Genomic DNA, 16,687 nt, shown 5'->3' on the forward strand with positions numbered 1-16,687 from the left:
GCGTTTTCTTATCTTTTTAATAAAACAAAATGGTGATCATGGCAACACAAAATTGAGAGGAAAAAAAAAACATGCGGCTGGCGCAGGAGTTTTCTAACAGTGTCATATCCATGCGGTCCGCAATTTCGGCTAAAAATGGTGCTTGCCCACCTCTGCTTTAAAGGCAAAAGGTATAAATTCCTCATTTAAAAGAAAAAAAATGCATGTCACACTCTGAACTCCGGGGTTTAATGGTTCGTAAATGGAATTTGTCTCTAGATAGAAAACCTAATGGGTCGAATTGTGTGTATATTTTACTTAACATAATTTATAATATCTTCTGAAATGTTCCATACTTTGAAATAGTAATTAATAAAGTTAATCAGATGCAAATTGAGATCAATTAAAATGTTTAAAAATAATAAAAAATTAAATAAATAATTTATGATAAAATATTTCACATGCAAGTAAATAATAATAAAATAATAATATTTTATCGGAGGAGAATTTGAGAGATAAAAGGGTGATTTAGAGGTCAATTGAGGTATAATAAGGAACTTTGACAACCAGTGAGACAAGATAAAATTTTTAGAATAAAATAATATTTTATTAATAAAATAATATTAAAATTTTAATATTTAGTAAGATGTCGAAATCAGTTATAAAGAAGGATCATATGGTTGATCCAAGTGAGGGAGAAGATGTTAAGCCTGACTCTATAAAATACTTATCATAACATACATGTGGTGGATAGCATGTTTACATGCTATGAGAGTCTCAAAAAATCGACAAAAGTCAGTATTGTACCTAGAGGTACAACAAAGTAGATTTAAGCCTCGAACTAGATCAAATAGAGAGAATTTAAGATGAAATTAAGAATATTAAAGTCCCAAAATGGTTTAATATGGTGATTTGGAGTTCGATGATCAATTTGGAGTCAAATCGAAATTTTCACTATCTATAGATAAAATGGTAATTTTACCACTTGAGGATAAAATTGGAATATTGAAAGAAGTTTTTGATCAAGATTGATCACATTTGACTCATTGGAGTATAATTTGAGGTTGATAAGTGAAAAAAAATTGTAATCTCTGTATTTTCGGAGCATAGAGGTAAAATGAAAATTTTACCACCTCAGGGGCAAAATTATAATTTTACGCACTCGACACTTGTCCAGCACATGGATTTTATCCAATATTATCATGGATAATTGAAGGAATTTAAGTGGTGGAGAGAGAAAGCTTAATAGTTAAGAAATTAAAAACAGGCCAATGACATGATGTCACGTGTCATGTTTTTATTAATTTATTATTTTTTCTTTTTGAAAGGCACAAAAACCAGCCCATCTTCCACCCCATGGTTGGCCAAACCAGCAAGAAGAGAGAGAAAATAAAAATCAAACCCTAGAGAGAGAAAATCAAAGAAAAAGTGTGAATTTTCAAAGAAATTAAGTGAAAAATGTAAGATTTTTTCTATTAAGCTTGAGTTTTCTTATTTTCAAGCATTTCTCCTTATTTTTCATGATTAAATTGCATGTTTTCATGGCTGGTCATATGGGTCTAGAGAAAGAAAATTGTTGGATTGATTTGATTTTGATATATGTTGGTGTTTAATGTTAGTTTAGCATGTTAGTAAACAAAATATGTAGAAAAACATTCATTTTTCCCATTACCTAGTCTTAGCTGAATTTTCAAGTCAATGGTGAGGAAGAATGTGATGTTATTTTAGGTTATTTGATTATGAAATCATGGTTTTTGATATGAAAATTAATGAATTATGGAAAGAAAATCAAATAGGAAAAATTGTGACAATGATGCACCATTTTGGCTGAATTTTTTCAAGAAGGAATATGAATGTGGCTTTGCTGATTTTTGAGTTATTTGGTTGGACATTGGTGATTTGAAGCATTAGAAAAAAAATGGGATCAATTGGAGCTAAATTGGATGCGTATTTCAATTTATCGGGTAAAAGACCGAAATAGGTCAATACGGTGCTTAGGTAAAATTTAGACCTTTTGCATTCCATATCATGCATTAGTAGTCTAAATTAGTTTAATTTCAATTTAGTACCAATGTGGTGAATTCCTCAATTTTGTACTGTGTCAAGGTGGTGAGTCTTCCGATAAAGGCAAGAGAATTGCATCCGAAGACCAGTAGTCTGAGTATTTCGAAAATTCCCACTCTAGACATTGTAAGTAACTTTACCATCATTTTAATTATCTAAAGTATGTTTTTATTCAATTTTGGTGAATTTTATGAAAATGAGTTAAAATGGTAAATTTTTATGTTTTGTAAACAAAATGTGTTTAAATGAAAAGACTTTATAAATTGTCTTCAAACGAAATAACGATTTGAAAAATAGAGTAATTTGAGACCACTGGCATGTTGCAAATTTATGATTGGAAATTGATGGCTTATGTTATATTGTTATTGTGTTGGCATGACTGGTTGGGCTGTGTTTTATGATTTGTATGAATTATTTTATTTTACCCTTGTAGGTTGGGTAGTAAAATATTAGCCTTGTCATGTTGTCAAAATTTTATTGTATGGTGGGTTTAGCTTGCTGCAGTAGACGGATTTTGTGAACCAGCTTATTAGAGGGGCACGAAATCCTGATATATATATATATATACCTCGGTCGGAGAGGCGCGTAGGGTATCTCCTGAGGTATGGACAGAGTTCACGTCATGCCGAACCACCTCGTGATGATGAACTCCGCTAACGCCAAGAAATGGTTATGTTTTTCAAACTAAAAATATGTTTTACGAGTATACAAAATTTTAACAGCCTTGGCGAGCTCGAGTGTACGCCTCTGATCAAGTTGTCATCGAGTATATTTGATGGCATGAGCCAACTGTTTATGAAAGTCATAAGCCCTAATGAGAAATTAAATGAAATACAACCGTTTGAATGGGTTGGGATGAATTTTCAAATTGTGAAATACTTAAAATTATAGGATTTTTTAATTGTCTCTTTTTACTCGGCTTTAACTGATTTAAATGGTATTTGTTTACTTACTGGGATTTTATAACCTCACCACCCTCATTTTTACCCATTTCAGGATCAGAGTAGTCTGTAGATAGCTAGTTCCATCGGGGATTTCTATTGGATTGCGTCTTCCAAACAGTAGGTTCACAGGTTTTTTAATTTTAGTTATTATGGGCCCACTTGATATTGTAAATTTAATAGTTTATTGTGCTACAGTATGAATGAATTTATTTTGTTGTTACGTTACAAAAAGTATTTACTCATAATTCCAAAATTTCTATTTATAAGAAAATAAAATATTTTATTGAATATTTCATTTTATCTTCTTATTATATTCAAATAATTATAATTTCATTTTGAATAAAGGTTTTAGATGCCTAAACTTATTTTTAATTGTGAATTATGCGATTGATACTTGTTTACTACATTTTTAACTGGTTTCAAAATTTTCTGTGAAAAATGATCAAAATACCCCTGTGAGATAAAAATTTTTATTTTATCAGTTTTAAGTTAGAAATAGCTCAAAATCTTTTAAAATATAAAATTTGGCAACGGTTACTCACCGGGGGAAATGAGAAACTGATATTAAGCCTTGCGGGGTTCCGGTTGCTATTTTGGGAGATGAGTGCCCATCAAAGCACCGCGACGGTTGTCACGAGCTCTAGGGGAGTTTCGGGTCATGACATCTTTTATTTTTAATTTAATAAATATTTAAATAGAGCCTTTTAGATAAGAATGTGTACTAACTAATCATCTTAATTCTTGAATTAAGTAGAAATGAATGCTCTGATTTCATCCAAGGCTATGGGTATCATATTCTGATAAAATGTCAAGTATAAGTAGCCATGCAACTTAAAATCAATATAGTTTAGATAAACAGAAAATTACATCTATTAAAAAAATCAAAATAGTTGAAAAGTCCTTGTTTTAGGATTTTTTTTAATTTAATCTTTTTATTCAAAATTATAACATTTTAATTTTTTTATTTTAAAAATTACTTCAATTTAATCTCTCTCGTATTTTTTATTTAAATTAATTGTTATGGTGCTAAAGTCAACAGTGACGTGAGGTTGATGTAGCACCACCAGATTATAATGTGGCACTACCAAAGGTCTTGGGTGTGGTATAGTAATACCAGTTAGCATTTAAACTCAAAATATAGTAAAAATATAAGAAATATTAAATTGAAGTAATTTTTAAAATAAAAATATTAAAATTTTACGATTTTAAATAAATAAATTAAATTAAAAAAATATCTTAATATAGAAATTTTTTATATATTTTGATGATTAAAAAATCAAATATATCTTGAGTTTATTAAACAATGAAAACAAATTAAGAGATACGAACAGGATAATGTAATTTTGGCAATAAAGATTTATTCATTTTCTTATGGTGTCGGTGTCAGAGACGTCATTCCATTGGTCCTTTCAACCTTATAATAACTCTAAAATGGCAAAGGTCAGTACATCATCCATGTTGATGTAGCAGTGGAAGGAACAATAAAATATCATAAACAAAAAGAAGGCCTATTTCTTTTCTACTTGCGTCCCTTGTGTCTGCTTCAAATTTGTGATTGACTTGGCCTCCCCCGAATCTTTTGTTATATATTACGCAAGGAACAACGAAAGCCTTCATGGCTGCTCACAGTAAAAAACAACTCGAAGGAGATATGAAGACCAAATGTAAAGCATATGATAATAATATCAATAATAGTAAGTGAAAGTTTGGAACGTCCTTTTGTTTTCTGACATCATTTTTGTGAGGAAAGGAGCCTTCATGTCTCTGCCATTTGCCTTTATAGGTAGCGTGGACTCCAGTTCTGTATGGTAGACTATTAGTAATAGCACTAGTTTTTCCATCAGTTTCATCGAGTTTTGAGTCATGGGGGAGGTGGCTGCAGAAACAAGAAAGCAGAGCCTGGTGTTTGCTGTTAATAGACAGAGGTTTGAGCTTTCAGATGTAGACCCTTCTACTACTTTGCTTGAGTTCTTGCGTTATCAGACTCCTTTCAAGAGTGTGAAGCTCGGCTGTGGTGAAGGTCTGTTTCTTTCTCTCATTTGTCAGTTTCTCTGTTAGAGTTTTATGGTGTTAAAGGCCGATGTTGGGTTTTTTTTTTTTTTTTTGGAGAAGAGATTCAAATCTTACTTTCTTTATACGTTAACCAATGAATCAAGTAATCGGGTACAGATGCCGATGTTGGGTTGTTTAATGTTCTGAAGCATAATGAATAAGCAATGTATATGCTTGAGTTTTTCATTTTACATGACTTCCTTTTGCTGGGTTGATGGACTATTCTTTTTTTTTTTGAAAGTCAATGGACTATCTTCTTTAATCTGAATGGATGTTAAACTGTAAAGTTATGTTATGAAAAATTATTGCACGCGTACCCAACTGTATGAAGGATCGAAAGTGGAAGACAAAGTTAACGACCATAATCACAACTCAAAATGATCCTGCCCCGAACCCATATCCGAAGCTAACATGAAAAAATAACTGTATGCTTGCAATGTACAAGGTGCAAAAGATGGCCAATACTAAAAAATCTGTACAACTGGCCCAAACCAACGCAGCTTAGATTGAAACTCAAAAGTCAAACTACGGTGTCTGAAAGGACTAGAACTCAAAATAGTCCAACCTAACCTGACTAAACTTGTCTAATTTGTTATCTTTGATTGCATCTTATCTGTTATGATGGTCCTAATGTAAATTAATTTTCCTTTGATTAGTTGATGGTTTCTTCTGAAGTAGAATTTATCTATATATATATATATGTGTGTGTGTGTGTGTGTGTGTGTCATGTAATTTTAGTCTTATTCCTTGTTTNCTTGTCTAATTTGTTATCTTTGATTGCATCTTATCTGTTATGATGGTCCTAATGTAAATTAATTTTCCTTTGATTAGTTGATGGTTTCTTCTGAAGTAGAATTTATCTATATATATATATATGTGTGTGTGTGTGTGTGTGTGTGTCATGAATTTTAGCTTATTCCTGTTTAGTTTTAAGTTTGATTGATGAATTTTTCAGGCTTCTGTGGCATGTTTTTGTTTGCGTGACGATTTTTTTTGTAAATGTCAATAACTGGTTTCAATTTTGGCTAGTGTTAACTGCACAAGAGACTGGGGATGGTTTCCTTGAAAATCAAAAGCTTGACTGCTTTAAATAATTTTTATAATTCAAAGTTTGACTGCTATAATGTTTCCATATTGAGTTAAGAGTTGACCTTCTTATTACTGACTCTGGAATATGCTCAATTCAAATAATTTTCCTAAATTCCGTTTTACCATGTTTTTATCATTATCCATCATTTTACCTAAAATTTGAGAATGGTACAGTTAAAGTGAAAATTTGAGTGGTTATGAAAATGTTTGCTTTTGCTGTTTCCAATCCATTTGCTTAAATTCAGTCCTTAAATTTTGTTAAAGATATAATCATCGGGATTTGATTGTTATGTAAATTCACTGCTTAGGCTACTGATTAACCTTTCCGTCCTGAAGGTCTAAGTTCTAACAGCATAGAGCAGAAGCCAGTTTTGCAATATCTTATGTTGCTGTATGTTCATTTAGTGTAATGAAATATTTATTTGGTTTGTTCCGAAGCAGAGGAAATGAAAGTAATTGATGTTTCAAATCTATGGGACTACTGTTTCAGTGTTTTTATTTGGGACCATAGAGGACAAAAGCCTGATATGAAACAAGTTAATAAGTTTGTTTGATGGAATTGCATTCATTTTCCAAATGAAATAGCATGATATATCTTTAGGGAATCAATTCCGAATGTTGTTGTCCTGTTTGACAGGAGGCTGTGGCGCCTGCATTGTCCTACTGTCCAAGTATGACCCTGCGCTCGACCAGGTTCATGATTCTACCGTGAGTTCATGCCTCACACTACTTTGCAGTTTAAATGGATGTTCAATCACAACAGCTGAGGGAGTCGGAAATAGCAAGGATGGCTTCCACCCTATTCAAGAAAGATTCGCTGGTTTCCATGCTTCTCAATGTGGCTTTTGTACTCCGGGAATGTGTGTTTCTCTCTTTTCAGCTCTTGTCAATGCTGATAAAACCAATAGGCCAGAACCCCGTCCTGGGTTCTCCAAGCTGACAGTTACTGAAGCAGAAAAGGCCATTTCAGGTAACCTTTGTCGCTGTACCGGTTACCGCCCTATTGCTGATGCTTGTAAAAGTTTTGCTGCTGATGTTGATATGGAGGACTTGGGTTTTAACTCCTTTTGGAAAAAAGGAGAAAGTGATGAAGTAAAGCTGAGTAGGTTATCTTCATACAATCCTAACAATGCAAGTTCTAAGTTTCCTGAGTTTCTCAAGAGGGAAATCAAGGCAGGTGCCTGTCTGGCTTCTAAAGACTATCGTTGGTATAGTCCTGCTAGTCTTGAGCAACTTCAAAGCTTATTGCAAGAGAATGAGGCCAACAATGGAAACTGTGTAAAGATTATCGTTGGTAACACAGGAGTGGGGTATTACAAGGAACTAGAACTCTACGAAAAATATATTGATTTAAAATATATTCCTGAGCTCTCAATCATCAGGAAAGACCAGACAGGGATTGAAATTGGAGCAGCTGTGACAATTTCTAAAGCTATCGAAGCTCTAAAGGAAGAAAATCTAGGTGATTATCACCTAGAAAGTAAAACAGTGTTCAAGAAAATTGCTGACCATATGGAGAAGATAGCGTCGGGTTTCGTAAGGAATTCAGGTAGTGTTGGAGGGAATTTGATAATGGCCCAGAGGAAACATTTTCCATCAGATATTGCTACCATACTACTTCCTGTGGGTACAATAATGAATATAACGACAGGTCAGAAACTTGAAAAGCTTACACTGGAGGAGTTCTTCACAAGGCCTCCCTTAGATTCCAAAACCATTCTTTTAAGCATTAAGATTCCTTGCTGGGAGTCAAGAAGGGATATTTCTTCTGAAACTGATACTAAGTTGCTATTTGAAACCTATCGTGCTGCACCACGTCCTCTTGGAAATGCACTGCCCTATTTGAATGCTGCTTTCTTGGCTGAGGTTTCCTTTTGTAGAAATTCAACTGGAGTTATGCTAAATGACTGTCGATTGGCTTTTGGTGCTTATGGGACCAAGCATCCCATTAAAGCAAGGAAGGTTGAGGACTTTCTAACTGGAAAGTTGCTAAATGTTGATGTTCTCTATGAGGCTATTAAATTACTTGAAACTACCGTAATACCTCAAGATGGCACCTCTAGCCCAGCTTACAGGTCAAGTTTGGCTGTTGGCTTTCTTTATGAGTTCCTAAGCTCCTTAGTTCACACCCCTGATGAAATTCCTGGTGGTTGGCGCAATGGATATAGTATTGCTGTGTTGAATGGGGATTCCAATTCAGAGAACTATGATAAGTTCAATGGAATCAAATTCCCAACATTGTTGTCATCGTCAAAGCAGGTCATTCAGTCAAGTAAAGAGTACCATCCAGTAGGACAGCCAATTACAAAAGCTGGAGCTGCCATTCAAGCGTCTGGTATGTCGTATCTTACTCATTGTTCCATTGTCTCACAACCACTAGTTCACTGTTAAATTTTATATTTTATTTTTTTATGCTTTTTTGCTGTTTAATTCATAACTGCATAGATGCATAATTACGTTTGGTTAACATGTGCTTATGGCTACCAGTTAAGGTGTAATTTTAAAAAATATTTTTTTCATTTAATGTACTGTCCTTCTCAAATTCACAGGAAATTCTTTAAATACAAAAACATCTTTACAAGTAACACCTTAACTCTTAAAACAGTGTTCATAGATGCTCATTAACCATTCCCTCCAAAATTAATTGGTTTGAACATGAAGAGGTGCTGATAATTTCATCTCTTTCTGTGTATATGTTTGCATGCTTCCATACATGCAAGTGAATGTGTGTATATGCTTATGTGTTTCTCCAAATGCACATGCTTGTGCATAAAAACTATTGCTACTTTGCAAGCACAAACTTCAAATTCATAAAGATTAGTTGGGATAATACCTAGTGATTTAAAACATTAAACATGAACATATCGGTTGTTAAAAGTAACTTGTTTCTTCTAAATTGGTCCGAAATAGTTTGAATTTGCGGCACTTGTTTTCATTTTGAGAGGATGCTCTCTTTGGCCTTCAACTTAGATTTTCACTTATTTACTGTTGTTTGCTCTGTACAATCAAACTGCGTTTGTGGCTCATTCAGCTAACCATGTAGGTGAGGCTGTTTTTGTGGATGACATTCCATCTCCAAGCAATTGCCTATATGGAGCATTTATTTATAGTACAGAGCCTCTAGCACGGGTGAGAAGCGTAAAATTTAAGTCTGGATCACCACCGGTTGGAGTCACTGCACTTATTTCTGTCAAAGACATTCCAGGGAAGAATGTAGGTTGTACATCCATATTTGGTCTAGAACCTCTATACGCAGATGAGCATACTCAGTGTGCAGGAGAGAGAATTGCCTTTGTGGTAATTTAATAATTTCATTATTGTTGATTAGCTTTCTGGCCTCTCTTTTGTTTGTTATAATTGTCATTAATATTGATGTAATACAATCGTAAATATGTTTCCTCTGTAGGCTTCTGATGCTTAATTTTATTAACAGAATGGCATTTTGACTTTAACAACTTGATCGTTGAAATGACTATTTCAGGTTGCAGATACACAAAGACATGCAGACTTGGCAGCAAACCTTGCAGTGATTGATTATGACAAGGAGAATCTAGAACCACCAATATTATCTGTAGAAGAGGCTGTTGAGAGGCAAAGCTTTTTTGAGGTCCCTCCTTTCCTCAACCCTGAACAGGTTGGTGATTTTTCAAAAGGAATGGCAGAATCTGATCACCAAATTCTCTGTGCTGAGGTAACTTCCATACTTTGTTGCTACTTCTGCTTCCTCTGCCCCATCATCCCTGTTCTTGTTCTGTTTGACATCACCTGCTAGGGCTACAACACAATCCCTATTGTGAATTCTTTTTGAAATTTAATAATGCTATAAATCAGACAGACTAATCACTTTGTGGAGCCACTCATTAACTTTTCTCATTGAAAATTTGCTAATGTTTCTTTTTGAATTGTTTCATCTAGATCAAACTTGGGTCACAATACTATTTCTATATGGAGACACAAACTGCTCTTGCTGTGCCAGATGAAGACAACTGCATGACGGTGTACAGTTCTAATCAATGCCCTGAGTTTGCACAAGACACAATAGCTCAATGTCTTGCTCTTCCTGCAAATAACATCCGTGTGATTACGAGAAGGGTTGGAGGAGGCTTTGGTGGAAAGGCCATAAAAGCAATTCCTGTGAGTATCATTCTTTATAATATATTATTCGTCTTTTTTCCTTCTTTCTTTTCTCTTCTTTTTTTTGTTTTAAGAAAAAGGAAAACATGTTTCTTTGTAGAAAGGTTGGCCTATTTTCCTGCATCAAATTGAATATTTGAAGACTGTAAAACTAAGCATTGAATTGGTGAAACTAATGTAATTACTAAGAAGAAAGAGTTTGATTGGAGCCATACGTGTTTGATTTAATGAAACTTTGTCCAGAGGAAAGCTTCTGAATTGTATAACTTGGTTGATTTGATTGGCATTGGCATATATAATTATTTGAAGAAGTACTTTGGATATGGTACAGCACATGAAACTAGCTTAACAGCTGATAAAATATATTTAAGGTTAATAGATTTTCTAAAAAATGATCTGCTCTACTTTTGAACAACTTGAATCCTCAGGCCTGTTAATCATATTAAATTACTTATCTATTTATAAACTAGATTGCTACATTCATTATGCCAACTTTTATTGTTAAGGTCAGTCATAGCACTGAAAGGAACAAGTTTTAAAAGTCTAGTGTCCAGACTTGTTTTGTTGGATTTCACCCGAAGTGTTACATCAGAGAAAAGTTTTCGAGTCCTACTAGGTTCTTGAAAATGCATAGGTGACATATAACATCATTCATACGAGTACTAACTGCTCATCATTCATGAACAACTAAAAGGCACACGATTGAGATACAAATCTCAGGCAGTAGAATTTGAATTAGACGCTAATGAAGATGATTTTGGATGAAAATATTGAGAGTTGGCAATGAGATATTTGACCTATTTAAAACTGTTCAAAACCAATCGGTGCTTGATAACACGGTGTATGTTGGTAATGCCGATGAAGTACTCACTTAAGTTGCCCTCTACATAGCATGTAATAGTTTGGATCATGTGCTAGATGCAAACTGGCCTATGAGCATTGATTAAGAAAATGGAGAACTCACTTAGATCGCATAAAACAATAAGATATGTTCTGTGCAGGAGATGTGGTTGCAAACTATATACATGCTAACTTAAGCGGTTAACGCATAACATACCTCTAATTTTTTTTTAATTCTAAAATTTTAAAGCTACTATCTTTGGTCCGTTATATGTATCATTTAATTATATTCCTCCGTGTAGGTTGCTGCAGCCTGTGCAGTTGCTGCTTACAAATTACAGCGTCCAGTCAGGACGTATCTCAATCGCAAGACTGATATGATAATGGCAGGAGGAAGGCATCCGATGAAAATAACTTACAGCGTAGGATTCAAAACAAGTGGGAAGATTACAGGCCTAAAACTAGATATATTAATTGATGCGGGGGCATTTGCAGATGCAAGTATTCTCATGCCATCACTTATACTTGGGACAGTTAGAAGATATGACTGGGGTGCTTTAAATTTTAATATAAAAGTATGCAAAACAAACCTTCCTAGTAGATCTGCAATGAGGGCCCCTGGAGAGGTTCAGGGATCTTTTATTGTTGAAGCTATAATTGAACATGTAGCATCCACTCTTTCCATTGAAGTGGACTCTGTCAGAAATATTAATCTCCACACATACAACAGCCTTGGCTTTTTTTACAAGAGTATTGCAGGTGAACCATTGGAGTATACTTTACCTTCAATATGGGATAAGTTGGCCACTTCTTCAGACTTTTATCAAAGGAGTGAAATGATAAAAGAATTCAACAGATGCAATAAATGGCAAAAAAGAGGAATTTCACGTGTGCCTATTGTGCATGAAGTGAATGTGAGACCAACACCAGGGAAAGTAAGCATCCTAAAAGATGGATCAATTGTTGTTGAAGTTGGAGGTATTGAGCTGGGTCAGGGTCTCTGGACAAAAGTAAAACAGATGACTGCATATGCTCTTAGTTTGATCAAATGTGGTGGAACAGAAGAACTTCTGGAAAAAGTAAGGGTCGTACAATCTGATACTTTAAGTTTAATTCAAGGGGGTTTTACTGGTGGCAGCACAACATCCGAGTCAAGCTGTGAAGCAGTTAGACTTTGCTGCAATGTCTTGGTTGAGAGACTCACTGCTCTTAAGGAAAGGTTGCTAGAGCAAATGGGATCTATAGAATGGGAGGCATTGGTTCTTCAGGTATGAACTTGGGATTCATTTATTTCCTCTCAGAAACTGGATGTGTTGGAGAAGTTACCTCCTATGTATAATATCATCAGCATTTTTTTCTTCTTACTCTAATGTCTTTCACACCTTTCAGATCTTGGTAAAGCTCTAGGTCTTATATTCAGTTTTTGCCATACTGAGAGAAGAAGGGAGAGAATATTACAATGTGTTTTTTAGATATATTCTTGATCGCCTGTATTATCATTGCAGCTTCACTTTTTTCATCTAACACAATGCAGGCACATCTCACTTCTGTGAACTTATCAGCAAGTTCACTTTTTATTCCTGAGTTCTCTTCCACACATTACCTAAACTATGGTGCAGCTGTGAGTGAGGCAAGTTTATCTATCACCCCTCGTTGCTTTAATTGCTTGCTTGTGTTTTATTGAAGCAGTTTTTTTTTTCTTTGAAGCACATCTCAATTTGGGCCATTGGTCATGTGCATAACAAATCATATTATCTTGTTGGTTAACTTCATATTTACCTATTGCAAGGATTTGACATTGCAGGTGGAGGTCAACCTTCTAACAGGGGAAACCACAATTCTGCAGACTGATATTATATATGACTGTGGCCAAAGCTTAAACCCTGCTGTGGATTTAGGACAGGTTAGCCTGAGTAGAATCCTTTGCATCACTTCAATTTAATATATTTGCTCTGTAACCTAAGCTTATTCATCTCTATTCTTAAGTATATCCATCCGAGGCATGCTTATGGTTATGGATCCCTTGGTCCACATTTACACATCAATGCTATTGAATGATTTTCTCAGTGTATATATCCAGGGAGTTAGGATTGTGGATGGAACCCCCTGAAAGTAACTCTGTTTGCATTGCTTGTCATTAGTCATCTGTCAACAGGATCTATGTGATTTAGGTCTTAAAAAATGTCTATTTCAGATTGAGGGAGCTTATGTTCAAGGAATTGGGTTCTTCATGCTTGAAGAATACCCCACAAACTCAGATGGATTAGTGACTACAAATGGCACCTGGACTTATAAGATCCCTACAATGGACACCATACCTAAACAATTTAATGTCGAAATCCTCAGCAGTGGTCATCATAAAAAACGTGTACTTTCTTCAAAAGGCAAGTTTAAATTTTCATCATATTGGTGTCACTTTTCGTCATAAAATTGCTAAAGCATTCTACTTACACCTGCAACTACACTATCTGTTCCTTTGCAGCCTCTGGCGAGCCGCCATTAACTCTAGCAGTTTCAGTTCACTGTGCTACAAGGGCAGCTATAGCAGAAGCCAGGCAGCAACTTCTTTCATGGAGCGGCCTAGACGGGTCTAATTCAACATTCCAGTTGGAGGCACCTGCCACCATGCCTGTTGTGAAAGAGCTGTGCGGGCTTGACAGCATTCAGAAGTTCTTGAAATGGACAATGGGCACAAAGTGAGCCAATTCTACTGGCTGGCTGGTTCAATTTTAGTAATTCCCCACATGCAACCTTTGACAAGTTGGAAAAAAGCATGAAAGTACTGTCTATTATAAATTGTTATGGGCTTGGTCTGTAATTTGCTAACTGAATAGTATATGAAAATAAGGAAACATGGTGGCATGTTTAGTCTGATGCAAAATTAAAGAGTATTTGATGATGATCAACATGCTGGCAGCTGGCGTGGCCTGGCCTGGCCTGTTATGTACCACAATTATTGCTTAACTGAACAAATGGCTTTTAGGCTTTGTCTTGAAGGAACTTGTCAACTTGGGAGCAAGGGGTTGCTAAGGTTCGAATCCAGTCCTACATGCCTCACAAACAATTTTGCTGTCAGCAGGACAAGAAGTGAAAGCCGGAAGAAGTTTTGAGACTCGTATGTTTTTCAAGTAAAGTGATAACAATTGAGGTAATAATGCCTTAAAGCCTTGACATTTCACCCAAAAGCCAGGCTAATACCATGTTAGAATCATATGTCCTTGTGATTTTATAACTTAAGCCCATGCATCTGACCCGTCAGGCATCGAAGCCGAAAAGTGCAGACTGCTAAGCCTAAGCCCACCTCTTATCTAAACGACAAATGGAAGTTTCTATATACAGCCGCGCCAACAAATCTTTTTTTTCGGAAAGATAAGACATTTAATTTATATCATTCAAAAATCAGCTTTACAAGAATTACCATGAAAAAGGTAGAATGCACATCCAGAGCTTGTGTCCCATGTAATTACAAAAATCAGAATTCTAGAGGAACACAACTAACGCCATCAAATCTTGATACCTCTCAAAGCGGTATCAGATTTCAATATTAATCTCTTATTTCTTTTAAAATAATACTTCATTAGTGATATATCAAGATTTGATTATCTAATAGTGTATAGAAGTTAATACACTGTCAATACATTAAATATTTTTTCATACTAAATACCCTCTCTTTTTTTTTTGATAATTTAAACATGTTTTTTTTTTTCCTTCATGGAGAATAAACAAGGTAAATGCAGCACATATGCCACTAATAGCGTAGGATGAGGATAATCATTGATTAACTGCTTGAAAATTAGCTTTGAATTCAAATTTGTCAACATAGTGGCTTCAACTTCAAATAAAGCTATCTCATAGTCTTCAAAATAATTAATGTTGTACAGTATGGATTTCAAGAAGTCTCTTCATTCATGAACCCATTAAATGGACAGTAATTGACATCTCTTTCTAATCAATCTAATGGAGATGGAAATTAAAAAGAAAAATCCAATAATACTAACAAAAAAAAAAAGTTTGACAGGGCATGTTTTATGGAAATGCAAGTGTGTTCATGTTGACTTTGGGATTGCCATCATTGATCGACAGTGAGCACATGCGGCTTGCATGATGAACCCAAGGAGGGAACAATGCTTGATTCAACGTAGCAGCCTCTAGATATAAATAAGTAAATCAAATGAAATAAATAAGTAAAATACAGCATAATGCAGCCGAAGATGCTTAAAAACCGGGTTCAAGCATGTTTCATGGGGATCAAAATACTTGGATAGTGGCACAACACACCTTTGAATTCTTTGAGGATCTCTGAAATCCAGCAACTGTTTTTACAGCTGCACCATATGTCCCATATTCTTTCATACATCACTCCTTCATGTCTCAAACATATTTGTAAAAAAAATAATAATAATTGAGCTGATGTGACTAAGAAGATGATGATAATAATTTTTCCCTTAAAAAGAAATTACTTTTTTTTTTTTTTGGGTTTGGTACTCATTGAAGAAGTCAAAATTTTAAAGATTTTCTTATTTTATTTATTATTTAAAAAATTAAGATCCAATTACCGAATGATTATAGGCACTTATTAAGGCTAGTTCAATTTTTATTTTAAGAAATGTTTTTTCATTTAATACATTATTCTCATCAAATTTGAAAAAGATAATATATTAATGGGTTTTGCTAATAAGTGGCGTAAGACCATCTTTAAGATTAATTAGGATACAATTTCTAATAATATTTTTGCATTAAATGTAATAGTTGGTAGTTAATATGAAAATTTCAATGTATTGGGAAAAGATACTTACTTTAACATAATAATTTCAAAAAATGTATTTATAAAAATTTTTATAACAATATCACTTTAACAAGTAATATCGAAATTTATTCAATTTTTCATTGATATGAAATCTTTATGAGAAATACCACTATTGAAATATATCGAGTCAAAATGAATCTTTCTTCTCTATGAGTGACAAACTCAATATAACAAGAACCTATATTAATTAAATATGTCAATAACGAATAAGATGGATCTTGATTTTATAAATAAAAACTTTCTTTCACCTAAGCATATTTTTGAGATTGTAGATGTAAGTTCATAAGATCTGCACAAACTTATTAATTGAGCTTAAACTCAAATTTTAAGATCGAAAGAAGCAATTAATTAAGCACGTGGGACATACACTATGACTAACGGCTCCTTGTCTAATTTAAGCGAAAAAAGGAAAAAAAATATTAGTAAATAGTCTCTCGTGAGCCATGGAGATATATAAAGAAATACACAAGCCAAACATATGTTTAAGATAAAATTGACCATTTGCTTAACGACGCAAAATATGACGCTCCTTTTAGTTTGTTTAAGGATACCTTACCCAATTTGAGCAAGTGGCAGTTTTAAAATCTAAATTTGCCTTCATGAAGAATTAACTGATTGGCTATCATTAATGTAATAAGGAATCTAGCACTGCTTATGAGTTGGGCTTGTTGGATTATAACTTGGTTTTTGATTTTGCTAATCACCATTATAACACTTATTAATGTTAATCATAAAAATATTATATGTACATATATACACGGCTCTTATTGGAGCCGAA

The 16,687-nt window shown here is 34.2% G+C and overlaps 1 protein-coding gene across 6 annotated transcripts; it reads left to right on the plus strand.

Annotated features, from left to right (window-relative positions):
* Positions 1,398 to 14,369, plus strand: LOC18590153 (indole-3-acetaldehyde oxidase). Of its 6 annotated transcripts, none has more exons than XM_018127399.1 (14): positions 1,398 to 1,439; positions 2,086 to 2,169; positions 3,040 to 3,104; positions 4,375 to 4,681; positions 4,771 to 5,007; positions 6,766 to 8,463; positions 9,172 to 9,425; positions 9,610 to 9,819; positions 10,044 to 10,262; positions 11,405 to 12,370; positions 12,637 to 12,732; positions 12,907 to 13,005; positions 13,297 to 13,486; positions 13,585 to 14,369. In XM_018127399.1, exons 5-14 carry the CDS (start codon positions 4,851 to 4,853, stop codon positions 13,800 to 13,802), a joined length of 4,107 nt encoding a protein of 1,368 aa, XP_017982888.1. In that variant the 5' UTR covers positions 1,398 to 1,439; positions 2,086 to 2,169; positions 3,040 to 3,104; positions 4,375 to 4,681; positions 4,771 to 4,850; the 3' UTR covers positions 13,803 to 14,369. The 6 variants fall into 6 exon arrangements, with proteins under 6 accessions (XP_017982888.1, XP_017982889.1, XP_017982891.1 ...); XM_018127400.1 differs by having other exon boundaries at positions 4,586 to 4,681; XM_018127401.1 differs by lacking the exon at positions 1,398 to 1,439 and adding an exon at positions 1,697 to 1,977.

This window comes from Theobroma cacao, chromosome 9 (genome assembly GCF_000208745.1).
Source record: "Theobroma cacao cultivar B97-61/B2 chromosome 9, Criollo_cocoa_genome_V2, whole genome shotgun sequence".
NCBI lineage: Eukaryota > Viridiplantae > Streptophyta > Magnoliopsida > Malvales > Malvaceae > Theobroma > Theobroma cacao.

Excerpts from the sequence above, each read along its gene's own strand:
- LOC18590153 (XM_018127399.1), top strand. The coding sequence starts at position 4,851 with ATGGGGGAGGTGGCTGCAGAAACAAGAAAGCAGAGCCTGGTGTTTGCT. Across the intron at positions 13,006-13,296 it reads CTGCTGTGGATTTAGGACAG|ATTGAGGGAGCTTATGTTCA; the intron begins GTTAGCCTGAGT and ends TGTCTATTTCAG. Across the intron at positions 13,487-13,584 it reads ACGTGTACTTTCTTCAAAAG|CCTCTGGCGAGCCGCCATTA; the intron begins GCAAGTTTAAAT and ends GTTCCTTTGCAG.